Source organism: Saprolegnia parasitica (genome assembly GCF_000151545.1).
Source record: "Saprolegnia parasitica CBS 223.65 unplaced genomic scaffold supercont2.19, whole genome shotgun sequence".
Lineage (NCBI taxonomy): Eukaryota > Oomycota > Saprolegniomycetes > Saprolegniales > Saprolegniaceae > Saprolegnia > Saprolegnia parasitica.
Window position 1 is genome coordinate 216,848 of NW_012156413.1, and position 26,293 is coordinate 243,140.

General features: G+C 57.3%; 8 protein-coding genes across 8 annotated transcripts; 4 read left to right on the forward strand and 4 right to left on the reverse strand.

The window, feature by feature from the left end:
• Positions 1–531: 531 nt before the first annotated feature.
• On the reverse strand, positions 532–928 carry SPRG_19864 (hypothetical protein; the record flags this gene model as incomplete). The annotated part of the gene is made up of 2 exons (XM_012344705.1): positions 532–644; positions 691–928. Coding segments are annotated over 2 exons (351 nt in total), but the record flags the coding sequence as incomplete, so codon positions are not given.
• Positions 929–1,056: 128 nt separating this feature from the next.
• SPRG_05413 (hypothetical protein) lies at positions 1,057–2,216 on the forward strand. Its single transcript, XM_012344658.1, has 2 exons — positions 1,057–1,227; positions 1,274–2,216. The coding sequence occupies exons 1-2, from the start codon at positions 1,071–1,073 to the stop codon at positions 2,185–2,187; spliced, it is 1,071 nt and encodes a 356-aa protein (XP_012200048.1). The 5' UTR covers positions 1,057–1,070; the 3' UTR covers positions 2,188–2,216.
• A 1,980-nt stretch (positions 2,217–4,196) lies between these two features.
• On the reverse strand, positions 4,197–5,026 carry SPRG_05414 (hypothetical protein; the record flags this gene model as incomplete). The annotated part of the gene is made up of 2 exons (XM_012344659.1): positions 4,197–4,392; positions 4,806–5,026. 2 exons carry the CDS (start codon positions 5,024–5,026, stop codon positions 4,197–4,199), a joined length of 417 nt encoding a protein of 138 aa, XP_012200049.1.
• Positions 5,027–6,324: 1,298 nt separating this feature from the next.
• Positions 6,325–6,662, forward strand: SPRG_19865 (hypothetical protein; the record flags this gene model as incomplete). The annotated part of the gene is made up of 3 exons (XM_012344706.1): positions 6,325–6,378; positions 6,439–6,512; positions 6,563–6,662. Coding segments are annotated over 3 exons (228 nt in total), but the record flags the coding sequence as incomplete, so codon positions are not given.
• A 1,313-nt stretch (positions 6,663–7,975) lies between these two features.
• SPRG_05415 (hypothetical protein) lies at positions 7,976–9,937 on the reverse strand (the record flags this gene model as incomplete). The annotated part of the gene is made up of 1 exon (XM_012344660.1): positions 7,976–9,937. The coding sequence occupies one exon, from the start codon at positions 9,935–9,937 to the stop codon at positions 7,976–7,978; it is 1,962 nt and encodes a 653-aa protein (XP_012200050.1).
• Positions 9,938–10,832: 895 nt separating this feature from the next.
• On the reverse strand, positions 10,833–11,963 carry SPRG_05416 (hypothetical protein). Its single transcript, XM_012344661.1, has 3 exons — positions 11,766–11,963; positions 11,051–11,719; positions 10,833–11,003 (listed from the first exon to the last, which is right to left on the reverse strand). Exons 1-2 carry the CDS (start codon positions 11,946–11,948, stop codon positions 11,114–11,116), a joined length of 789 nt encoding a protein of 262 aa, XP_012200051.1. The 5' UTR covers positions 11,949–11,963; the 3' UTR covers positions 10,833–11,003; positions 11,051–11,113.
• A 2,018-nt stretch (positions 11,964–13,981) lies between these two features.
• Positions 13,982–14,623, forward strand: SPRG_05417 (hypothetical protein; the record flags this gene model as incomplete). The annotated part of the gene is made up of 1 exon (XM_012344662.1): positions 13,982–14,623. The coding sequence occupies one exon, from the start codon at positions 13,982–13,984 to the stop codon at positions 14,621–14,623; it is 642 nt and encodes a 213-aa protein (XP_012200052.1).
• Positions 14,624–17,063: 2,440 nt separating this feature from the next.
• Positions 17,064–18,857, forward strand: SPRG_05418 (hypothetical protein; the record flags this gene model as incomplete). The annotated part of the gene is made up of 6 exons (XM_012344663.1): positions 17,064–17,090; positions 17,132–17,193; positions 17,237–18,092; positions 18,151–18,193; positions 18,239–18,356; positions 18,401–18,857. 6 exons carry the CDS (start codon positions 17,064–17,066, stop codon positions 18,855–18,857), a joined length of 1,563 nt encoding a protein of 520 aa, XP_012200053.1.
• Positions 18,858–26,293: the final 7,436 nt, after the last annotated feature.

Sequence of the window (26,293 nt, forward strand, 5' to 3'; positions counted from 1 at the left end):
GCCATGTTTTTCATGCTGCTCGCATGAAAAACATGGCCGACGGCGTGAGGAGGTTTGGATTGGCCAGCGCCACGCTGCGCATGTCGCCGCACCCATCTACGCGAGCCTTGTCGGCTTCGTCGGACAGTGTTACGCGCACTACACGACGATGGCGACCATTCACATGGTTAATCAGGATATCGCACAAGCACCTCCTGCAGACATGTCCTGCTGCACCTTCACGCGCCTCGACATGCAGCTGTTGATGGCAATATTCTTGGGCCCCCAGCAGCCACCGGTCCTTCTTCATCAGTAATCTGTCACAACGTGCGGCGCTGTGGGCGTTGGAGCATGATGATCACACCGTCGTTTGCGTGCCCCTTTTTCCGTTGTCGCCGTCATTCGTTGAGTTGATAATCCACACACCCCGTCGTGGCGCTGCCACGCCGCCGATTGCGCCACTGTCGCCGGCAAGCGAGTCTGTCCTCCTTGTATGGGCATGCACGCGACGGTCCGTGACACAGCGTGGCGATCGATCGACTTATTCCCGTGCTACAAGCATGTCCTCGACGATTGGGGTAATGTACTGGGGACCTGCCACAAATATGTTATTACAAAATACATCGTGGTCCTTCTTCTTGGAGGATGCACTTTAATAAAGGGCGCTACAACACGATGAGTCATCCGTGAAGACAGCTGTGCAAGACTTACCTGGGTGCGGCGCTTGGCGCGAGTGATCGAGGCAGGTACACTTGGAGGCAGCCGAGTCCGGTCGTGGTGGACTGCGTGGATAACCATGACTTCCCAGCCGAGACGATAGACCTGAAGGCCCAATCGCCGTCGAGGCCAGTCGGTCGTGGCAAGCTGCGCAGAGACACCACGACTTGAGTGGACCACGGCCAGCCTCCTTGCGTCTGCGCGGAGCGGGGGTTAAGTTGAAATGAACGCGTTACCGGATATGGGCGTTGGTTGCGTTGGTCCAGTTGGGCAAGATGGCGGTTGGGCCGGATAATCGCTCTCTACAACTTGATAAACCTTCCGAGAAAGAAGCTATCTTTATGCGGATGGATCCAGTCACTTGTGTTTTTGCAATGGACGCGATCAGTCAGCAGCCGGCCGTCTCCGCGAGCGCGCCGCCGTCGCGGAAGAGGAAGAGAAACAGATCGAAGAAGAAGACGAACAAGAAAACGCGACCCTCGAACACGCGTCGGCGGTCGGCGTGGGAGAAGCTCAAGGAGGCTCGCGAAGGTACCAAGCTACAAGACTCGTCGATGCAATGCTAACCATGGCGCAGGCGCCTCGTCGCCAACGCCGGGCCCACGCAATTCCAACGTAGTGCAGTCCAGAGCGACTGACGTACGCCAAGCGCCTGCAGCGCGTCCATCGGCGGCGCGACCTGCGCAGGTCGGCAGTAGCTCAGGGACCGACCCAGGTGGCGGCGCGGGCGCTGGCGATCGTGCTGGTGATGCTTCTCCACTCGCACGTCATTATGACCCACCACCGATTCGACTTCGCTCCAAAGGCAACAACTCGACTAAGACGTGCGTGGAGGACCTCCACATGGCGATGGCCAAGCGCTACAACATGGCCCTCACGTGCACGCGGGCGGACGTCGACGCCTTCATTGTCAACGAGCTTGGCCTCGAACTCGGCAAGGGCATCACGGGGCGGGAAGAATTCCGACTCAGGAACTTCCTCCAGGAGCACGGGTATCTCTACGACATCGAGGTCCTCGCGACGAAGATGGACATCGTGCAGACGCGCAGAGACAAGGCCGGCGACGTGCGTCGGTTCTGCGCCGCGGAGGGCCTCGGCATGTACCACGTCACGACAGCTCAGAACCCGGGCTTCATCCAGCACGTCATCGCCGTCCACGTGCAGCGCGACAAGAGCGAGTACTTTGAAGACGGCGAGTGGCATCCGCTCGACGAGCTCCACTACATTCCGCGAACATACATTCGGGAAGTCCGCCGGTTTGTGCCCACATCTATCGATCTTTCGGCAGACGGCGACGACGACGTCAACAACGATGACGAGAACGCCGATGACCACGACGATGATGACGACGTCAACGATGACCAGGACGCCGATGACCAGGGCGACGATGACCAGCACGTTGAGCTCATCGACCTCACAACATTGGACAGCGACGAAGACGAGGATAGCGACGATGATGATGACGATGACTACCACGATGGTGAGGAGTAGTAACAACAATATATACTTTTCTTGTGCTACGTTTTGTGCAAAATTTATACATGGAATAAAAGAGCAGCGTTGCCAATCGAACGCTCTAGTACTGGGCGCAATCAAGTGGCGGCAACGATGGACGGGCAGCATCCTGACCGTTGAAGGCTTGGTAAGGATGCGTGTACAGTAGTAGTACATCGAACGGCCCGACTGATACTACATAGCTGGCAAAAGCCTGCTGCGTTGCGACTCGGTCGTTGTGGAGCTGTGGTGGGTGCGCAATGCAATGCTGCGCTGTACTATCAATCAATCAAACGTGTTCGCGTTGAAATCAAATTAGCAAAAACTAACTCAAAGACTTCTTGACGGCCGCCGGGGACTCGACGGGCCTTTTGCCGAGCGCGCGAAGAGCGGCGCCATCGGTGCGACCACCGACCGCTGCCAGCGACCGGCACTTACACAGCAAAGGACGTAAGACACAGAGCACACAGCACGCCGGAGCGCGCCGTGGCCCTGCGGGCGACGCGGCAAGCCGCGCCGCCTAAGGCACCAGGTGCCCTTGGAATGGCGTCACCCAAATCCAGCCAAAAGCTGCGCTGTACTAGTACTAGAAATGTATGTCGCATCGGATGTACTAGTACAGCGGAAGCTATGCGTCATTCAACGTATTTGCGGCAAAAGCCGAGTTTTACGACCCGCAGCGACCCGCAGCTCTGCGACCTGGATGCGTGACACCTAGAACGATGCGTCTTGGATCACGCATGAGCGCGACGATGGGTTCCTTGTCATGGAACGGATGATCGTACTCTAGAATTTTATAAATCATCCGGTATGACACATGTGTTTATGCAGGTGCCCATTTGTAATTTCCGCGATCCGACAACATGCGCGAGCACGTTGCCACTGGAACAAAAAAGCAGCAGCTCGTCGCACAGCATCTCAGAGGTACCAATACTAGTACACATCACTCGCCAAACCTCTCATTGTAGCGCCTCATCTACAACGCTAGGCCCACCAGAGACAGTCCAGCACGATTCAATTGGCGTCAAGCGCCTGCACCGCGGCTATCAATCAATCAATCAATCAGTCAATCAATCAGTCAATCAATCAATCAATCAATCAATCAATCAATCAATCAAACGTGTTCGCGTTGGAATCAAATTAGAAAATACTAATTCAAAGACTTCGCATACGTAGTGCTAAGCCTGACTGCGTGGGAGCTGGGAGCTGGTGCCCGCACCAGCACTTGGTCGTTGGGAGTGAGCTGCGCACGGAGAGATCCATCCCGTGGTGGACCCCACTCGCCGAGGGTTAGCTCGCGCGAGGTCGTACGCAGGCTCCTGTACTTGAACCACCCGACAGAGGTGTGCAAGCCGTCGCGTGTGTTTCATAATCTCAAACGAAACCGTCCGAGCCCGCATCCGTATAAATCCGGATATCGACCGAGCATGTCAAACCGACGCATCACGCGGCGAGGCCAGACGACTGGTGGCAGCGGAGTGGAGGCAGGGCGACTGCGCTCGCGGGCCTGAATCGTCGAGGGGCATGGGGTGCCGAGCGCGCGAAGAGCGGCGCCATCGGCGCGACCACCGACCGCTGCCAGCGACCAGCACTTACACAGCAGAGGACGTAAGACACAGAGCACACAGCACGCCGGAGCGCGCCGTGGCCTAAGGCACCAGGTGCCCTTGAATTGGCGTCACCCAAATCCAGCCAAAAACAACGCGGCTATGGACGACATAACCTGCGCTCCTCGGTAGTGGTGCAGCTTGGTGCTCGTGCTGCCGATACGACATTCTCGAAGGACGAAGCAGACGTTTGTGTTTGGCTCTGGAGCAGTGTATCGTCGTGCTCAACTCGACACGCTTGCTACTAAATTCAACGCTACAATAGATGTTTATATATAGAAAGAGACTCCTAGATTTAAAGTCGGCGGGTGATCTGGACACATAAACGAATGACAACAATCGGAGCGCCTGCTGGATAGCGGGAATGACCTTGCGGATGCGACTCAAGGTCGTGCTGTTTTAGATCGAGACGAGCGTGAGGTTGCGCCAATGTCCAGCGTCAAAGTACTTGGCCGCCGCGTTGGGCTCAGCGAGAACGCACTTGACGTGGAACATGGGCGTCGACTCGCGCGGTGCAGTGCTGTCGTCGGCTCGGTAAAACTGCTCGTGCGTGATCACGTGGTACACGCCGTCGACGCAATGCTCGATGATGTCGCTGGCCACGCGTTGTGTGCGGCATGCGACCTTAACACCCTCCTTGTATAATAGGACGGGATGTCGTAGTTGAACCCTCGAGCGAGGAAAAGTTGAAGAGAGGAACGATCACCTCGGGATGAAGGCCTTCGCCGTCGACAACCCCGAGCGTGACGAGGAGCGTGCTCAGTTCCGCGTCCGATTAGCGCTGCGTCATGCCAAGCGCACGCATCGCAGCCTTGATCGCGACAAGGGCGCTGTTGTTGCGCGATTTGACGCCGTAATGTGCCTTCTTCCGCGCCTTGGGCGCTGGTACGCCTACACACGGCGGCTCGATAGCACCACGTTGGACGTCGGGGGAGTAGCATCGTTGGCGCTTCGCCGTTGACCACCTCTGCGCCGTTGATGATCGCTCGTCGTTGATCGTGTCTGCACCGATGGCCGGCAGCATGTGGCAACGGCAGCCTGCTCGGCCGCTGGCGCTGGACGACGTCGGCGCCGTGCTCCAAGGCGGGCTTCACCTTGCCGTGCTTCTTTGCTTGGGCTGGCTTGTCAGCCGGCGTCTTGCGATTGCGTTTGCGACGCTCGCGACGGCGCGTCATCTTCTGGACCGGCGCGCTCGGGGCTGCGATCACGACGATCTCTGTCTCCGCCATCGAATCGCTCAATGGCGCCAGACGATCGACCATGTGTTTTCTATCAGCTGGGCTGGACCAAGCTTGCCAACGACTTTGGAACCACTATGGCCGCACCATCAACATGCCACGCAGAAGGGACGCAAGGACAACAGCCATCGACTAAGCCGAAGGAAAAGACTCTCGATTCATAAAGAGGTATCGGACCCGCTTCTTTGGGTTGCAGCAGCTTCCTATAGATTTGCGCTGCCTCACCTTCGTCCTGCAAGCTCAAGCTTGGCACCAGCGTACCACGCCGATCACTATCCATCTCCAGCTCATTCCGCAACCAAGTGAGATGTTACGAGGGGCCGCTGCAGTGCCTAGTCGTTGTGAAACCAAGTCCGCTTTCCCACTCGAGTACACATGCAGACCGAAGATTGAGGTCTTGGCCCGAGATGAAGAACGCCCTGCGTCTAGCTGCAGGACGGTCGTACAGTAGTTGGCCGTCATGCCTTTCGCAACGTGCCTTTCGCCCTCGCTGTGACCGCCGAAATATCTGGCGACAGCCAGCTCATCCTTACGTAGTATCCGGAGCAGAGAACGACTGACGCGCAACACCCATCGAGTGATCGGTGGCACGAGTACCGTACGTCACTTCGCACGTGAAAGACATACATTCTTTGACGAGTTCAACAGTCCTTGATGCACGTTGATACACAGCACGGGGACAAAGGTTCCCGCGCTGCTGCTTGACGCTTTTGCCTCGAGCCACGACTCATGGTTGTCGCACCAAATAGAATAATACATGGCGTAGCATGTTCCATCGCGTGCAGTGGGTGGTGCGTGGTACGATGGGCAGACAAGGTCGGAACACTGGGGTCAGCCGCAGTTCAATTTGGGCCAATCACGCACATGCGCACATTTGTGCGAACCAGGTCTTGCTGCGCTGGGTGCCTCGCGACGTCGGTCAGGCTCTCAGGCCTCGACCTTGGATCGCCCAGCGGGTTGATCGGCCGCGGCCACGGGCTGGAGCGGGTTTCTGCTGGATGATGGTCCAACCGCTTAGTGGGTGGTTGATAGACGGCATGAATCGACGCTTGTCTTCACGTCCGCTCCCCATGTCCAACCCAGCGGTATCGTGCGACGTTTCGTTGCAAGAGGATCGATGAGACGTCACTCGCTCCAGCTCACTGCCGACGTTCACGACACATTAGCTCTCGACCACATTGACCATCTTGCGCTCATGTCGAAACACCCTAGATGCGCAGGACCAGTCCGCGCTACAACACTTTGCTCGTCGTCGTCGGCGTTCACCAGCTCGAGCGCCTCTAACGTCAATGGCTCCTTCACGTAGACCCTCGCTTGAGCACTACCCATCACCACGTCGATCTGTGCGTACTGCAATACATGTCGATGACAGAGCTCTGGCTCACATGTCCTTTTGGTACTAGGACTCACTACGCGACGATACCTGCAGCTGGCAGCAGGGCTTGTGCCGTAGCGTCGCCGTGAAGCCCGCAAAAAAGTACGAGTATGCGATATTGATGAATGGCAAAAGGTAGCGTATCGTTGCAGTAGGTACCCGCGAGCGATGCCCACCAAGAAGCACGATGTGCACTCGCCCGTCAAGCTGCTGTCTGCATACGTCCCAGATCGGTCCACGCTGCTGCGGTCGCACCCGCGTGGTGGCACATAGACGTAAGGAGCATCTTGACTTGCGAGGGCTACTCTAATGCAGCGAATGGGGTTGTCTTATAAGGTGGAAGCAAGTGCATCGAGTACGTCTGGGGCTCGAGCTACCGCCGTAGTACATCACGGCGGCCCTTCTTGCAGCTCGGGGCGTGTACCATTGCACTGCACGTCGTTGCCGTTAAGTGTTTTGCCGGTTTCGTGCTCCACATCGTCAAATTGAGCGTTCCACTGCTGTTGAGACCTGCTTCGTCTGCGCACGGAGGGTGGTACACAAGCCCAACGAGCACTCGATGACACCACTCGATGCCATCCTTGGCCGGCAAATGAACGCTCCGCACGATTAGAGCCGCTCATGCTGCAGTGCATCGAGCTCGACAACGAGGTCAAGCCCCGGGCCTCGTACCTCGTATGTAGTACCGTGGTCGGTCACCAAGGCCAAATGTCAACGAAGAGAAGAGCTGTGGCCGCAAAGTGACGGTGATCCAGCTATGGACTACAGCGCTGTGAGACGTCGGGTTGCACCGCGTCCCTCTAGGCCTGCAAGCGCCGTGGCGCCTATGGCAGCGACAAATGCGGGGACTCGGTATGCTGGGCAACGCAGAGTGACAGCTGGGACGTGTTTCTCGGTGGCGCGCGGCAGCCACCTCACAGTATGTGGACGAGATAGCGACGCACTTAGACTCGTGCAAGCTGCAAAACTGCTTTCGTGGGCACGAGGAGATGCACGCCGTGGTGTGGCGTAAAACGGGCATCTCAGTGGCGGCGACGACAGCCGCCACCATTGGCCGCACACCTTGTCGGATCGGGTCGCTGATACAAAAACGGTTTCGCTCTATACGGTCGTTTGCCGTGCAGGTGGACGAACTGAGAGACCACGCACACACTATTTTAAACAATGAGGATAAAATCACCCAAACTTGGCTGGATGACTTCCACAAGAGGCCACGTCGCCTCAGCGTTCAATTCGTCCATGATTGAACCACTTGCTACACGTACATTCACGTTAACCCTATTGGAGGTTCCATACATCCCTATATTATGAGAAGACGCTGGGCACACTATATCTCCAATCATGTTTTGGCGGCAAGGGACTGCAAGACCATCGACACCGCTTTTTCTCCCAGTTTTGCATGAACGTGAATTCTCGTCACTTCTGTGAGGGACAAGATCTTGACCTTGAAGTAATTGCGTCGTGCGGTTGTGTGCTAGATAACAGATGCTACAATGTGGACTATTACCGCTTCTGCAACCTGCGATTATACACCGCTACAGTATTAGTCAAGAACAACGTGGTTGCTATTTAACTGTCACGGTGAGATTTTTGAGCAGTTTGATGTTGAACGCAAGGTTCGAGACCTCGACCAAACGCCCATCGAGAAGGTGCAGCGCAGCGTCTCCGCTTTGGACGACACTGCAGTCGCGCGCGTCGTCTTCTGCGTTTGCATTGCTAGCGGTCGTGCTACACGCAATCGCGGCGCTGGCGGAACGTGCGGACGGCGCCTTTTGCGACTGCTGCGTGGCGACTTGCAGCTTCTTGGCGCGGAGCCCTTTCTCGGGCAGCCCGAAAAGCGTTAAATGACTCGAGAAAAACCACTGAAGCGTGCTAACTCGGCGAGCATGCAGCACAAAAATGGAGCCGTCGCCATCCGCTTGGAGTCCGTCGAGGTAGTCGCACACGATCGAGCTGCTGTTGAAGACAGCTTGGCGCGCTAGACTGTTCTTTGCCACAAGTTGCCAGTACTTGTAGCTGCACACGTGGTTGAGGCCCGTGACAAGGAAAATGTTGGCGACAAGTCCCACGGCAATTGACGTCGCGACGCGCATGTAAAAGCCGTCGTAGACGCCGACGCAGATACCGTCGATGCGCTCGCGGGCATTGGTGAGGTTGATAACGACGCTGTTGTTGTATTCGATCAACGGTGGCACGTAGAAGAGCGCGATGGCACTGGCGTAGAGCCACGAGACACTGCTGAGGTTGAAGAAGCCGACGAGTCGGCTCTCGCCTGCGTACTGTGCGACGCTCAGCATATGGACGAGCCCTTTCGTGCACTTGAGAATCGCGCAGTTGACCCATAAAAGGCGGGAGGTGAGAGCAAAGAGCTGCAGCGAGTATCCAAACTGTGGCGCGTACATTGTGTACAAGTTGACGTTGCGAACGTACATGAGACAGTTCCGGATGTCGATGAGCACGCTGAACGCGTACAGAATGACGAACCAATCCGAGTTGTAGCAAAACATGCTGTAGCTGAGTGCGTGGCTTGGGTACGGAAAGCACTTTGGCAAGATGGTGCGCAGCGCTTTGGCGAGGCTCGACTCGACGTGGGTAGCGTCCGGCCACTGCACCGTGCGCCGACTGGCGAGGTACCCAAGAACAGCAAACGCGATCGCAATCGATTTTGCGACCAGCGCGAGCTCGCCCAAAAAGGTGTGGGGCATGACGATACCAAGCTTGTAGACAGAGCCAGGCACATAGGTGCTGTTGGTGACAGTGACCGCTTTGGCGCTGTCGTTGTACACCACTGTAAAGTTGCAGCTGCCATAGCCGAGCTCGGCGACAGGGTCGCAGCCGGTGCAGAGCGACCGGGAGAAGATGCGATAGTACGAGACGACGTGGGTTTGCGGCGCGGTCGTATTGCGTAGCTGGATCTCGTTCGTAAAGCGCTTGTCCACGGTGACGCGCCCGGGTACATAGTTGAGTGCGAAAAGCTCTTGAGCACCCATGGACGCATTGGCGAGGTTGGCGCTGTCATCGTCGGTAAACGCATGGCTGATCGCATTGCCGCGGAAGAACGACACGGCGTCGGACGCGAGTGCGAGGTGCACGCGGCCGTTCGTAGCGTTTAAGTCGACGGCGTAGCGAGCCTCGAAGATCGGACACAAGACCGAGTGGGGCGTGAGCGGAATGTCGCCTGTCGCAATCACGTAGATCTTTTCGCTTTTCGCAACCATGTGCGTCACCGTATAGTTGCTCATCCAGCGGCCACTTTTCGAGAGGTCTTGAAGGCCCATATTGGCAGCAAAGCTGTACTGCGCGCCGAGCGAGTCCAGGCTCGTCGCGGCAGCGATCGGTGTCACGAAGAAGTAGCCGCCGCCCATAAAGTTGACGAGGGCCCAATTGTTGACAATCGCATCGCCGGCGACGAGGAGCACGACAAAGAGACTGGCGGCGGCGACGAGAAACGCGTGCGCTCGGTGCGCGTACGTCCAAAGCGTCGGCTTGGTGAGAACCGTGACGGCGTACTTGTTGGTCGACGCCATCCAAATCCAATTCCAAAGTGAGATACGTTGGGACGTACACCATGCCTCGACGCGCGGTTATAAATAACCAAACGCCGTTGTCTAAAGCTTCGACTAACGCAGGGTGGAGCAAAATTCATAGCGATAGCAATGCTATTTCAGGTGCTTTGTCATTTTTTTATTTTCGCAGTAAAAAATGTCGGTCCTTGCTCTCTATAGGAATGGAAAGCAATAGCTGCTTTCGGAGAGGTTGAATGACAATTAGACGAATAATGTTGGCGAGAAAAACCTTACTTCTGTCCATGCGCGCAACACAGTGCATGCAACGAAAGCACTTTAAACGAGAGCGTTAACGGTTGGCAAGGACACACTGAGATGCGTAAAAATAGCTCGATCGTTGTATTCTTCAACGGGATACTCCGTTCTCTGACGATTCGTCTCTTCCAAGCAAATACAAGCATTTGACGGATGGGCATAACGACGGATTCACCGCATCCAATCCGCAGCCCAAGCCAAGGCGTTAAACAACGAGACCATGGTTTTTTCGATCCCCGATTGCACGCGTTGTGTTAGACTGTAGCTTTCTCCATCCTGCGAACCTAGTGCTGGTTTGCACCCATTGACCAACGGCGACACCAACATTTGGTTTGGTTCTAGTCACGTAATTTACCTCATGTCGGTTTGGTTTAAGAAAACAAGAATTTCCTTGGTTTGGTTCTATTCCAGTGAATATCGCGTGATTTCCTCATGTGGTTCTGCAAGAAACCGTGCTTTCCGTTTTGCTCGAATATGGCGGGACCGACCTTCGTGAGAGGAATTCATTTAGAGCGATGTGTTGACCAAAAACTACCATCCCATTCCGGTATTACTATGTATTGTGAATTCCACTTGGAATGCCGGTCGGATTAAGGCGCTGGTCTTCGATCTGGTGTAACGTTAATTCGTAAATCGAGATCCGGACGGCATAATTCTGCCTGCTGCACGTGAATTATTCTATTTTGCACTAGGGTACGTTGAGAAGCCTCCATCAGTAATCACCAGTAATCCGACGAGGTGCGTGAATTAGCGAGAGACGATCCTTTGGGACCTCGATTTACGCCGTAAACACCTTGAATTGCATCATTTCTACTGTACCTGGATAAAAACACGCCAAAACGAGGTCTACCGAGTAAATCCAGGTGCATTGGCATTGCAGTTCTATCTTTGAAGGCGCAACATGCGCACGCATTTGAGTGCTGGTATATCCATCCCGTCGAGCTGGACGCCGATCTCATTGTCAGCCTCGTAGAACGTCCCGACGCCCGCTTTCCACTCGACGATGAAGGTGTGCATGAGGGCCTTTGCGCGCGTGGTCACGAGGTAAACACCGTCTTCTCCCATCGCCTTCTTGAGGTCGTCAACCGGCCGCTTGCTGTTCCGAATAGGTTGATTGGCGCCTGGCGGCCCGCGCAAGAGATTGTAGTCGTACGCAGCCATGTCGACCTTGAACCCAAAGGCCTTGCCAAGGTGTTGGACATACGCCCGCGAGATGCACGCAGGCATACCGTCGGCTGGTTTGTGACCCATTCGTTTGATGTACTCGTTCGTTGGCTCGCCCTTCCATGTAGGAGAGACTCCAAGAAGCATGGCCGCGGTTGCGATCGTGTTTTGGAAGCACGACGTATCGGGATCAGCCCCAGCCACAGAGCCGCCCGCGACCGAGCCCTCAGTGGCAGGGGTGCATGACCTCGCGCCGCATACTAGTAGTTTGATACGGCGCGTACCGCCGTCGTTGAGCTGCGGCTCCCACGAGGCCGGTCGCTCCTAGCTTTGGTAAGTCATTCAAGTCTATTGCATAGACTATCGATACCTGGAAGTCCCGACGAACCTTTCTCGACTTGCTGGACTTGCTGGACGTGCTACCGCACTGCGTGCGCTTGGTTGTCGGCTTGGTGTTTGGCTTGGTCCTTGGCTTGGGGTCGGTATCGAGGCGTGGCGGCACAAGATTCTCGCCGCTGTAATTTTTATCCTCGAGAAAGTTGGCCATGCGCATGAATGCCGCTATGGCGATATCAAAAATCAATTGCTACGCAGCCGCCAGCGTAGCTACGCCACATAGAGCATGCAGGGACATAAAAAGAGACGCGGGGACACAGAGACGCGGGGTCACAGAGACGCGCATGTAGATACCGGTAGAGAAATCGCGGCTACATGCCGATTCAATGAGCTATAACGAGAAAAAGTCGGAATCTGGGCATAACCCTTTTTCCCGCATGGTGATTGGCTAATATTCAACAAGGTCCTGGGTGCGCCATGGAGGTCACACTTGCGCAGATATGGCATGTTGTGCACGACTTGGTGCTATGGAGGTCACACTTGCGCAGATATGGCATGCTGTGCACGACTTGGTGCTATGGGAAACATGAAATGACTTGTATTTATTAACGCTACATGTTATCCTAGAGGCCGCACTAGTTTTGCGCAGAATCTTGGCAAATGTCACGATCTTGAGCTGGCAGAACTTGAGCTGGCAGACCCGACGCTCACGACCCAGAGGCGTCTGCTGCCACGTCGCTAATAAGTGGTTCGAGATGGTAGAAAATGCCTCCGCGGCCCGAGGCGGAGCTCGACGGCATGGTCACATCGGCGCAGTGCACGGAGGCCAAGTTGCTCTTGAAGTGCTTCGTGACAACTTCCACACGGAGTAGATCTTGGCTTGGTTCGCCGAGAGGTCGGCGGGTTTGAACTTGGAGAACGCGACGAAGCGCCGAGCGGTAGCCGGAGAGCGCCGTCATTGCATTCTTGGCGCACTTAAGAGAAGGAACTCGTGTGAGTCGCCGTAGGTAAACGTTTCGAGGTTGATGGTACCGTCGGCGTTGAGGCGGTCGTCAAGCTCGGGCTCTGTCAGCTACTTGACGATCTGCCGGATAACGCTCGCGTAGCGGCTCTTCGAGAATTTCGAGAGCCGGTTGTCATGCAGGTCCTGGAGCGTGAGGGACTCTCATCGTTGCACCTTGACCTTGCGCAGCGCCGACTTGGAGGGGGCGGGATGATCCTCGCTCGAAGCGGCAACGCCGACGGTGCGCTCGAGGGTTGCATCGCTGAGTCCGGTGCCGAAGGCGTGTCTCCAGAAGCGGCAGCTACGGGCGGCGCCGTCGTCACAGCACTGCAAACGGGTAGCGTGCGGGCCTTCTTCTTTGGCGGTGTGCCATGCAGTGTGCCATGGATGCAAGTCAAAATGGCTAAAATCAGCCAATCAGAGGCGCGTTTTTTCAGGTTCCGACTTTCTCCCATCAAAAATACATGAAGTTGCTTTGACTTGAAATTTGTATGATATTTAAAATTGTTGGAAGGGAGACCTGAATCCGCCCTCAATTGTAGATGACGTATACGATTCCGACTTTTTACAGAGAATGCATAATTACTGTAGCATTGCAGGATGCAGGCCCTTTCCTGGAATGACCCCCGTCGTGTGGTGCATGACTTATGAAGAAAAGTGGGTTAGACTGCGCTGCGTTCTACCTTCTAGCCTGTGCGGCACCGAGGGATAGCCGCAAGTGATCTCTCTAACTACCCACCTAAATGAAGAATGCGTGCACTGCGGTAGTCATTAATTGTCTTTGGAATTATATTTAATAGCCAATTCGCGTGAAAGTCGAAATACTTTCACTAGTGTAAGCAAGGCTCGTAGTGTGAGAAAACCCATTCTAGACCATTTTTCACATTTGGTTTCGCGGGCTGCACGCTGTTCGTCAACAGTAGCGCGTACTCGTGCTAGTATACCGGTACCAATATGGGTTAATAATAGGGCAAGACTTAACAGGAGATAGGAAAACGGCAGCCGAAACCGAATTTGCGACCGTCGATATGATGCGATGGCTGCCATACGCGTGGCTGATGTTGCTGCTTTGTACTCGAACGCTATCACACAAGCTACATGGTGTGCCTGGACGAGAAAGCACGTCTGCCGGACTCGCTTATCTGGAACCCGCTTTGCTGCCGGCGGCGCGGCCCATCGAGCGGCGTGATGTGGGCATTTACATCGACACGACTCGGGGCAATGACGACGTAGCTCGCGGGTCTGTCATGTCTCCGTTTCAGAGCCTTCGCGGAGCGCTGGCAGCAAGACCAGCATCAGCGTCATCCACGTACACACTGCTCGTCCAGCCCGGCACGTACGCCGCCGAGTGCCCTCTTGACTTGACCAACGTGACAATCATTGGCGTTGCTTTGTCCCCTACCATTGTCTGCGCCGTGCCGTCGCAATGGTCAATCGCAGGCGTCGTCGACATCGAGAACGTAGCATTTGCCGGCGTCCGGCTCGTCGCAACCATGGCGCAACTCTCGCTAACCCGTGTCTCCATCCGCGGTATCAAAGCCAGCTGCGGTGGCTGCGTCGCGGCGGTGCACAGCTACTTGTGGGTCGATCGCGTCAACTGCGTAGGCGGCCGAGCCAACAATAAAGGGGGCGCCATCTATCTCGAAAACACAGCGGTGGCGGGTCGTGCGCTCAACGTGTCGCACAACCATGCGCGTCAAGGCGGCGGCGTGTACATTGGCCAGCGATCGCACTGGCAGGTGTCGGGAGCCGACATATCAAGCAACGTCGCGCAAGCCGACGGCGGTGGCATCTGCACCAACGATGCCGCTCACGTCGACATCCACTCGACGCGTTTCTACAACAACGCAGCGGACCGCGATGGCGGCGCGATTTTGCTAGCAACGTGAGCCTCACCATCGAGCACTCGAGGCTGCAGCAATGTCGTACGGTACCACTACGCGTGTCATTTTCTCATTAATTTTAGGAGCGGGTCGGCATGGCGGTGGTATCAGCGCCGACCGACGAACCAATCTCAGTGTGTGTGGCTCCCAACTGGAAAGCAATACCGCTCTGGATCTTGGTGGCGGCGTTCATCTGCGAGCCTTTGCTTCGACGCGTCTGCTTTTCGTGGACTCGAATCTCACGGCCAACACTGCTGCGCGCCATGGTGCAGGTACCCACGACCGATGCACTGTGCATGCTCTGAAGCACTCTGTTGCAGGCATCGCTGGCCACAATAGCTCCGTACAGCTGCAGAACGCGATGCTCCTCGGACACCGACAAGTGTCTGCGATAGCCTTGCGGTCGTCCTTGCTCGCGGTGGTCGGGAGTACTTTTGAGTGCAACGACGGTGTCGACGGCGGCGCCATCTCTCTCCGCGACGCGCCAATAGCAACGATCGAACGGTCCTTCTTTGTGCAGAACACAGCGACGGGTAGCGGCGGGGCCATTGCCGTGACCTCAACGCATCTGGTGCTTGCGGGCACCGTCTTTTCCAACAACTCGGCTCTCGCAGGCTACGGTGGCGCGGTTGGGCTTCTCGGCGCAACGGCTAGTGCGTCCGTCAAGATGTCGACATTTAGCGACAACATAGCTGCCTTTGGTGTACGCGCTTTGGACCCCACCGAGACCATTCAGACCTACGTAGGGAGCCGTCGGCCTCTTTGGTGACGCCCGGGTGACAGTGATTGCAGCCAACATGACGCGCAACCGAGCGACAAAGCGTGGTGACGCAGTGTACTCACCTCATGGCGCTACTCAGGTCGTTTTAAACGACAGTATCGGTGCCGTCGCGTCGGGACCTGTCCGACTCGTGCCAAGGTCTTGGCCAGAAACACTGGTGAGTGGGTTCCTCCTCGGAGCCTTCGCGGATACGACGGCGCCAGAGCGATGGGACTGGCCGTGGTTCCAAATTGTCGACGCGTACAACCAGTCGTATCCAGCGACGGCCGATTGGTCGTGTGCATGGCGCGTCGCTGGCGCGAGCGTAGAGCAGACGGGCAGCTTGTGGATCCAAGACGGACGCATCGCGCTACGCCAAGCAACTATCACTGGTCCGCCCGGCATCTACGAGGTGCACGTCCGCTGCGATCTGCCGTCGCCACAGTCGTCGATCCATTCAAATCTGCAAGTGCGCGTGACCGAGTGCCCCGTCGGGTTCAGTACGGCGGCCACTTCTTGGTATCGTTAACAGTATGCAGTGGCGCTCTACGTTTGTGCTTAGGGGTTGTGCGCCGTGCCCGCCAGGTCACACAAGGTGCATCACAGAGGTGCTGCGGTCCATTTGACGTGGCATTATGTAGTCTCGGTGGTATTGGGTGCTTTCTGTGTCCGCTGGGTGTGAGCTGCGAGCATGCTGCCACAATCGTTGCCGCGCCAGAGTATGCGCTCGACATTGCACCCAGCTCGGTAGACGTTTTCTTACGCACCAAATTGGCATGATCCGTTCTAGGCATCGACCGCGTGTGATCCCAGCCTCTGGTCCAGCGCCGATCCATGCCTTGGCTACGTCAACGCGTCGGTGCCGTTGGAGCTGAGTTTGTATACGTGCATGTCAAACACGCCGCTTCTCGAGTACAAAAAGCACTGGCCCGCGAGTCGCGTCTTTGCCTGCATCGCCAACCTGTCGTCGACGCCGTGCAGTGTTGACACCATCGCTATTTTTTATTCTGACTCGAAATACTCTGCGTAGGTACCCGGCGCGTGTGCGGGCAACGCGACATGCGCGGAAGGCTACGATGGTGTCGGGTGCTCGGTATGCGCTGCGCACTATGCCCGCACTGCGTCTGGGGCTTGTGTCGGTACCATTCCATCGCTTTCGCCGAATGCATACTTCTCAACACGTACGACTAGCTTGCACGTCGACCGAGTCATCGCTGGCCCACGTCAATTGGGTCGTCATTCCAGGAGCTTTTCTCATTCTTTGTATTTGGAGTGGCGTCGCCATCTCGAGCTTCTTGACGGTCGGACGACCGTTTGCGTTGGTGCTGTCAATACGATGAATGGATTCGATAGGACGACTCGGAGGCATACCTGCTTCATAACGCCCAGGCGGACCGCGCCTTCAAGAAAGACCACGTCGCACCAAGCAGTGGACGCCCGAGGAAGCGTCGAGTGGCGACCGACTACCGCGACGAGCGTGGGTGTTGGGGGTTTCTACACTCGACGCTGTTGTTTCGACACTACCAGCACACTCAGAACCAGCACCACGTGTTTGGCGTCAAGTACGAGTCGCCCGTACTCGTTCTACACCCCGAGAAGATCAAACTGCTGCTCGGCTTTCTCCAGATTTTCGGCAATTTTTACACCAACTACAAAACCGTGTGGCCGACATCGGTCAAAGACGCGATGCAGGCGTCGTCGCAGTTTAACCTCGTACGTCCACGCGTCAATATCGACATTGACGGTGTGTCTAGGACTGGCTCTCGATGATTCGTATCAATTGCCTCTTGTCGACCAACTACTTTGGCATCTTTTTGTGCGTCTTCGATGCAGACACGAATTCACCGACTCATGCGTAGACTCACGCTGGCCTCAATGGCGGCATTCTTCTGCATCCTCCGAGTTTTTTATTGGCGCGGCGGGTATCTGTACAAGGCCAAGCTCGACCGCGTTCCTCGCAGCTGTCTGCACTGCGGCTTTCCCGTCCTCGAGTCGCTCTCGCGCGATGCCTATGCTACACTCCAGCAGCAATTTGGCGACGGCCAGCTCATTGCTCGCCGCGGTAGCCTCGTCGCGCAAAAGCAGTGCCACGTTGCAATCAAGCGCACGATCGCAACGTCGCAAGCCCACGCCACGGGCCTTCCGGTGTACATGTCGCACCACCAAGTGTGCCCGCTCGCACACCGCCTTCAAACGGCGCAGATGAAGGAGCGTCTGCTCCGTAGCAATTTGCGCGTGTGGCAAGCGCGTGTCAAGCTCCGCTTGAACCTTCAGCTGTACAAGGCCAAGTGCTTCCGGCTCGGCATTTGGCTCCTCCTCTGCACCTATCCAATGGTCGCTCAAAAAGTGCTTTCAATTTTCCATTGCGAGCGGACGGCAACCGGGTACGTCCTCGTCGTCGATCGAACGCTGACGTGCTTCTCGTCCGGGTGGTTTCTCTACGCGGGTGTGGCTGGTGTCGGCGTTGCGCTCTGGGTGGTTGGCGTCCCAGTCTTGTTCTGGCTCCTCATCTACCGCGCCCGCATACGCCGCGTCGACGACCGTGTACGGGTCCTTCGGCAGCCGCCCTTTGCAGCACTTCGCGCCAAGTGGCTCCGCGAGATGCGCGCCCACCTTGTCCTCGGTCGCAACGAGCGCAAGTATACGCCCATGTCAAAGTTCCTCGACGTGCAAGACTACTACTTGGGCTTGTACATGCAGCAGCGCAACCTCCAGGTCGTCACAATGCTGCAAGGGGTACTCTAAATAGACTCATGGCTGTTGATTGAAGTAGGACCCACTCGTGCTCAGTCGCATTGGCTTCATCTACAACAACTGTACCGACGCTCTCTGACTTGGAAATTGCGAATGAATGCGTGTAGACGACGTGCGCTACTGGTACTGTGAAGTCGTCGACTTGGTGCGGCGACTGCTCATGAGTGCCGGCGTTGTCTTCCTCGACTCGATGCTCGCGCAGGCGGTGGTTGGCATGCTCATCTGGTACGCTCTACCGATATGATGTGCTTTTGCTGGATGCGACCTAGCTTTTTGACGATGGCGCTGCTGCTCTTTCTCAAGCCGTACAAGCAGTGGACAGATACGCTCGTGTCGAGCATCATGCAGTTCCAGTTGTGTCTGACGCTCTTCCTCGGTATCGTGCACACTTTATCAACCGAGGACGGCAACTCGGAGCTTATTGCGATGGTGATCCTCGGCAGCGGTCTCGCGACCGTCGTCCTTGCAGGCGTTCTTATCTGCAAGGAAGTGCTCGACTCGTCGCGCACCGACCTCGCAGCCATGCGGCACCGGCGCCGATCAGCAATTCAAGTCCAAGTGCGGCTACGCTGGCAGCGGGCGTACCGATGGGCCTTGTTTGAAGCATGTACGGCCGGTGTGTACCGACCTCGCGGCCGCATCTGTATTCCGGCCATGCTTCACCTCGTGCGCGAAGCCACGTCCGAGCTGCGCCAACAGCGTCGCCGGCTCTACGACCACGACTAAACTCAAAGCTCGTTTGCAATCGCCTAACAGACTACCATGCTTGTGCACTGGGGCGTATATTCTGAGGTGAGATTACATGTAGTAGAGGGCATGGCGGCCCATAAGGTCTCTCTATCGAGGGTTCAAGACCTCGCTATAGAAACCTATGACAAGCTTCCGGAGGGATGCTGGTCCTGCTGTTACTTCCCCTGGTTCCGAGTGTGGTCTTGGAAGATCGCGTCGGTCGATCGCGGTGCGACATCTTGGCGGAGTGCGCGAGTTGTGCGAGCGAAGCGTTCGGGCTTTGTCCGCTTGTCGTGGACGTGGTCGGCCGCGGAGCTGATGGGTCGATCGACGACACTGGACGTGTCCGCTGCGGCGCACGAGCACTTGGAGGTGCGGGTCACCAAAGCCGTCGGAGGTTGAGCCGAGGTCCGGTGCGGTGTGCGCGACCGTCAATCTTGGTGGGCTCGCTCCACGCGCGACCTTGCATGGCAGGCGCGACCTTGGACGTCAGTTGTTGGATCGATGCGACTTGATCTTGATCTCGGGTCGGGATCGTTGAGTCGTTCGTCCGAGCCGTAGGTCGGCGCATGGCTTCGCGTTCATTGGCGCTGGACGTCTTGTGAGTCGGTGCTGGTACGCTTGGGTTGACGACCGCTTCGGGTTGTCTTGCAGCAGGGCTCGTTTGGAGCTCGGCGGCATGAGCGTCGTGAGGATGAGCGTCAAGAAGGTCAGTTATCGATGTCATATAGCGGACACCAAGGATGTGATTGCATGGCATGGGTATGGTGTCGAGTATCGTGTGTTGGGGCCATCAGCTTGAGCTGCATCAAGTGCGCTTGCTGGTGCTTCAGCTCGAGCTGCACCGAGTGCGCTTGCTGGTTCTTCCCCTCCTCAACATGGGATGCGATGGTTCAAGACACATGCATGTTCATGGAAGGTACTGTAATGTATTGAGTTCATAGAGCGCATGGGTCCAATCCCAGAGGCGTCAAGTAGATATACAGTCTAGGAAGTGATAGCGACCGTCCCAAATGGGTTTGGAGGCTTCGTCAATTAAAGTAGAGTTGCATAGGCGCAAGCCTAGAGGCATCGAGTGAATATGTAGATATGTAATCGATAGCGACCAATCCCGATGGGAGTTGGAAGCTTCGTGGATGCACGGAGGCGCATTGCGCTACCTCATAGTCATCGTTCCGTAGACATAGGCGTAGGCCCAGGTGCTGAGTATCAGGCGCAACCGTTCCGTAAGGACTTGGTTGTTTTGTCATTGTCGGTTCGACGGGTCCTTGCGGGTGACGTCGTTCTCACGACACGCGTCACGGTACCAAGGCGTGTCGTTGATAGCCTTCGTGACATCGACCGTCACGGTCGTTCGCAGGGCGGCAACATCGACGACGCCATCGTAAAGTTTGCCGTCCTTGACGACGTCGTGGTGTGCGTCGTGAGTGAAGGTGTCATGACTGTCGGTATCGACGTCGTGACCGCGGTGCCCGAGCCGTGGCTGCCGACGTCGCATCGGCATCGCGGCAGTTGACGTCGCAACGGCGTCACGGCGTCGCATCGTTGTCGCGGCAGTTGGCGTCGCATCGATGCCGTAGCAGTCGGCTTCGATCTCTTGTATGCCCTCGCGCAGAGACATCGTCGGCATGTTGTAGCTCGTTAGAAACGACGTCGTAGCTTGCCATGCAGTCACCATCGTGGGAGCAGTCGAGACCGGTGTCATCGTCGTGGAAGCAGTCGAGACCAGTGTCACCTTCGTGGAAGCAGTCGAGACCGGTGTCATCGTCGTGGAAGCAGTCGAGACCGGTGTCACCGTCGTGGGAGCAGTCGAGACCGGTGTCATCGTCGTGGAAGCAGTCGAGACCGGTGTCACCGTCGTGGAAGCAGTCGAGGCCGGTATCACCGTCGTGGGAGTGCGACACGGGCTGCAGCAGTCGCTTGAAGATCAGTGGTAGAAACACAAGCATCGTGTGCGGCGTCGTCTTGGCATCCGGTGCTGGCTGCACCCGTGGGTTGCGCGGGCGCGTCGACTTCAAAAGAGCTGTCGCGAGCGGTGTTGTTGCAAGCGTGTGCAAGCACATCGTCGACCGGCATGGGAGCGTTTGCGTCGTCGCGTCCACGTAGGACACGACCATCATCGGCCATCGACTTCGACAACGCGGCGACTGGGCAGGAGCGTCGACGTCACGGGCAACGAGCAGTCGCGGTCTGTAGTCGTTGCGAGTGTGGCAGGCGCGTCGACGTTGGACACGGCCATCTTCAGGCATCGACGGCGACAGCCGTCGTCCGTCGTTGTAGCACTGGACACGTTGGTGTCGACGTCTGGTGTCACCGTAATCGATGATTTTGAGCATCACGGCGTCGTCGCGACATCGGCGTCGGTGTCGACTTCACGTACGTCTCACAACCGGGCGTCCTTTCCCGGGCATCGTTGAGGCGCGACACATCGTCGGCCGTCGCGTCCGTCATGGACACCGGTGTGTCGGCCTAGTAGGCACCGTGACGTCGTAACGTCGGCAGGTGTCTTCGCCACCGAGAGCATCAATAGTTGACAGTCGAGCAATTGCGGCACACTGCCGTTGCAGCGCCGTCAAGTGTCACTTGAGCAACGACGTCCAGCCCACCGTCAAGGTGCGTAGGCGGCTTCGACTCTCTTGGTCATGCTGGACACTACTGCTGTGTCGTCGACTGGCACGACCTTGTCGAGCACCGGCGTTACGTCCACATCGAGGCTCCGTGGCGTCTGCGTCGTCGACGGCGGTCGCGCTGTGTGGAAACTCTGGGCGACGTCGACTACCTTGTCCTTGTCGAGCACAGTCGCTGTGACTTGTTCGGGAACGACCTTGGTCACACTAGGCAGCGCCTCTTACGGTCGAGCATTGTCGTCGTCAAGGTTGTCGGAGTCATCAATCGACGTTCCTTGCATGCTTGCTGCCGTCGCTCTTCCCCTGGCTCCGGCAAGCGGTCACCGAGGATTGCAGCCGCCAATGCTCGCCTTGGTAATCGGTGCCGGACGTTGGTACGCCGGAGGCAAAGTCCATTTGGTCTGTCGTTGCGCTGGCATGGTGACGCGCGACGACGTAGCGAGCAGTGCTCGTCGTGGCAGTTGACAGCGTCGTAATCAACCGCTGCACCGACATGTCAACGGCGGGAGCAGTCGTGATCAACCAATGCCCAGACGCGTCAATGGCGAGCGTCATCGCGAGCGGCAATCGTACCGACGGAGAGCGCCGTTCTCGGCGGTGGCTGCACCGCCTGTCGGCGTCGACCAGTGGCAATCTCGACCGTGAGCGCCATCGTATTAACAAGTTGGCATTTGCCAGCGACCATCTGGACCATGAGCGGTGCCGTAGGTGACCGTTGCATCGATTTGTCGACGTCGATCATCGTCGTTGCTGACGTTTGCTATCTCAATAGAGACCGTCGTCCACGGGGACTGTTGCATCGTCGTGTTGGTGTCACGCGTCGATCGTCTCGGATACCGTCGTTGTTGGTCGTGGCACCGTCGTGTCAACGGCGGCGCAACCGACGACTAGCATGCCACCGTCAGGTCGCGTCGCAGTCGGTTGTCGATGAGACCATGCGCAGCTGGTGCACCGACGTAGTGACCTTGGAGTTGCCGCTGTCGGTGGTCGTCGTCGGCTTCAACGCCGTCGCAGCATCGACACGTTGACTTCAAGAAGCGTCTCAACATATCTTTGACATGGCGACGACTGGCACCGAGTTGTGCTGCAGTGTATCGCGTATGTGTCATTGCGTGCTGGTCGTGCGTCACGTTGTCGTCGTGCGTCACGTTGTCGCTCTTCCCCTGGCACCGGTGCGATCGCAGGCAGCAGCCATTGCGTGTTGTCGCAGTACTGGTTGCAGAGGAACTATAGCGTCTTGTGCGGCATGCGCTTGGGCAGAGCATCCGTGACCCACCGATGTGGAGCAGTTCCGTGTCTTCCTCTGGCTCTGCAAAGCCATCGTAGGAACGGGTCCATCGGGGTGTGCATGGTGGAAGGGACGCAATCATCGACGTCAAGCTCAGCTGCCGACGGCAGGTCTCAGTTGCCGACGACCAAGAGGCAAACGACGGTTGACGACGACCGAGAGACAGTCGCCGACGACCGAGAGGCAGTTGTCGACGTGCGAGAGGCAGTTGCAGGCAGCCGAGGTGCAGTTGTCGACGGTCAACTGCAGTTGCAGACATCCAGCTGCCGTTGGCGGCACGCTGGGCGACGTACGACGGCAGTCGTCGCTGGCACAAAGGCGGCGACCAACGTCCGGCGACGGTTGCAAACGTTGACGGGCAGTTGACTGCTGTTTGTCGACGGTCCACTGCAGTTGCAGACGTCGAGAGGCAGTTGGCTGCACGCTTGGCGACGTCCGACGGCAGTTACCGACGCCGCAAAGTGAGTGGACAACGTTCGGCTGCGGTTGCATGCATCCGACGGCAGTTGCAGTCATCGAGAGACAGGTGGCTGCACGCTTGGCGACGTGCGACGGCAGTTTATGACGTTCGGCGCAGTTGCTGACGTACGGCGCAGTTGCCGACGTCCCGATATTGTCGCTGTCAAGCAGGCGGTGGACGGTGGCGCGCTGCGGTTGTCGACACGAGACCGCAATTGTCGGAGTTCGCCCGCCGACGGCATGTCCAACCGCAATCGGCGGTCGCCATTGAGGCAAGCGCGGCGCAGTTACACGTTGCGGCTTTGTCGCCATCTCTGTCGTCACCCGATCGCGTGGTGCCGCATAGAGGTCCGCCCGACATGCATTGATCGACGGACAACGCATCCGAGAGTCGTGGTCGGCGGCGGCCGAGAGCGGTTGTTTGCGATTTGGCGCGGTTGGTGACGACTGAGCGATGTTGTCGGCGGCCGAGCGTGCTCGTCGATGCTTGGTCGAGTTGCCGGTCACCAGCCTCCACCAGAGCCTCCACTGCCTTCTTCGAGAAATCGACCCGTACTGCTGCGGGTGGCGCAGTCGGTGGTCGGCGACAGCGTGTACGGGCTGCAGTGGTAGCTGCAGTCGGCCTCGCTCGACGTGAAGTGCCACGGCGCGGCGAGCGCGGCGGCGCCAGCGAGGGCGAGGACAAGGAGACGCGTGGGACAGCCCGTTGAGCGCCGGAGCTGGAGCTCTATCGGGCACTTGAGCGGGCACTTGAGCGGTCGCAAGGTATTCCGAGTCATTGTCCATAGAGCAAGTACGGCTGTTAATCTAACAGACTACCATGCTTGTGCACTGGGGCGTATATTCTGAGGTACTGGTAGAGGGCGCCTAATGGCGGCCCATAAGGTCTCTCTCGAGGCTCAAGACCTCGTTATAGGAACCTATGACAAGCCTCCGGAGGGATGCTGGTGCTGCTGTTATCGCCGCCTTGATTTACAGATGCATGCACCGAAACAGGACAGCATCCATCCACATATGCGTGCATCTGCAAGGATTGCCGCTCGTCTCTCCCTCGGACGCGGGTTGCTAAAAACGACCGACGCGTGCCACAAGCCACCCAAGTCCGTGTCTAAGACGTATGCGTTGGATGGACGAGGCCCAAGCCAGTTGCGCTGGAGCACAAGGTGGGACACGCCGCCCTGGAGGAATATGGTCGCCTGGCACTTGCCCTTGGCCTTGACGCGATCAAACGTGATGGGCTTGGCCAGCGGCTTGACGAGGATCGCCTCATCCCGTAGCTAATCAAGTAGAGTGGTGAGAGGAAGAGCCGCTCGATCGCGAGCGGGACGATGAACAGCCACGCGTTTGGCCGTCGTGGACGGTCGCGGCAACAAGCAAGACGATCTCGTCGTTCTTCAGGGTGCGATTGCTCACTACCTGCTGATGCTTTGACCGCTTTCGAGGACGGTATCTACACGCGGTATTAGCTACATGTTGACAACATGGACGCACCTGGATCAGTTTGCTGCGTCGCGCCGAGGTGTTTTGGCCACGAGGACAGAGGACACCCTAGAACGAGAGCAGGTCAATGACGACGACGAGCTTGCGTTTATGTTGTCAGTCTATACAAAGCAATGAGATTCTCGTTCCTGTGAGGAGCATGAAGCGCGCACATGAGGCAAAGGTTGGCGTTGGTTTGACGGGACGAACGCGCGTCCTTCCAGATCTCCTGTGCGCCCGTGTTGAACGCCTTGCAACAAACAACACTGCATGAGACCTGTGCCTACGCTCGCCGCATGAGTGCCTGCAAACCAAGGCGGACGTCGCCGTCGAGCGTCAGATGGGCTGGATGATCTTGATGGAGCATCTACAAGCACGGTAAGAACTTGGTCGATCGACACTTGCGTCGCTGGTTTGGTGCTTCATGGCCCGCACCCCAACGAATAGAGGCCCCGAGCAGAACGACCCAGAAGGGCTCACGCCCCACTAGCGACGCGCAGTGTGCCAGTCAGTTGAGCCGCGCGTCAACAATCTTTGCTTAGCGTGGCCAGGACCGTCCTACGCATCATTTTATGCAGTCCACTCTCGCGACACGGGAGCGACAATATACGTGCGATAGTCACGTGCCGACGACTGACGGATGGAGCGCAATTGCAGCCAATGAGTTGCGACAGATCCCCTACACGAACTCTTATCCGTGTCTATCGCAAGGAATGATTCGTACCTCGTGCCAGCTCGTCGGAACGTTGGCCGGCGGGATGGTGTTCCGGGAGGGACACGAGAGCTACGGCCGGTCACTTGTTAATCTTGAAACAACTGGCGCCTTCAAACCTCGGCAGCAGCTGCGCTCTCGTTCTTGCCAAGACCAAGGTCGTCGAGATCGACAGCGCACCTAGAACGCGCACTTGCTCAGGAATAGTGGTCCTGGCGTCGACGTTGCGCGCGGCGGCGCTTTCACGTTGGCTCGTCGAGTGCAATCAGCTTGAATGTCGTAGCCGCGTGCCGACGTGCCTTTGGCGTTGAAGATACCGGACACCGCTGCATCGTTGCAGTATGGTAATTTGTCGCTGTGGCGCTTCTATGAGAGGACGCGATGAGAAGAAGCAACCATTTGCTGAACCAGACAACAAAAACCGTGGTGGCGGGCATACTCGAGGCTTGAGCGACTGCAATCGGCGCCGGTGCCAAGCAGCATGGGGTGCCGGAGAGTACGTGGCACACCAAACGGTCACATGCACATTGCACACGTCGGCCCGCTAGCTGCGGCGCTCGCATTGCTCCATGCTTCCCAGGCCGCGGCTCAGCAGCGCCGTTCTGCAGCCGCGCAAATTGCGAGTGACAAAAACCGTGGTGGCGGGCATACTCGAGGCTTGAGCGACTGCAATCGGCGCCGGTGCCAAGCAGCATGGGGTGCCGGAGAGTACGTGGCACACCAAACGGTCACATGCACATTGCACACGTCGGCTCGCTAGCTGCGGCGCTCGCATTGCTCCATGCTTCCCAGGCCGCGGCTCAGCAGCGCCGTTCTGCAACCGCGCAAATTGTGAGTGGTTGGTTCCAGAGATCTGCACGAGATTTTT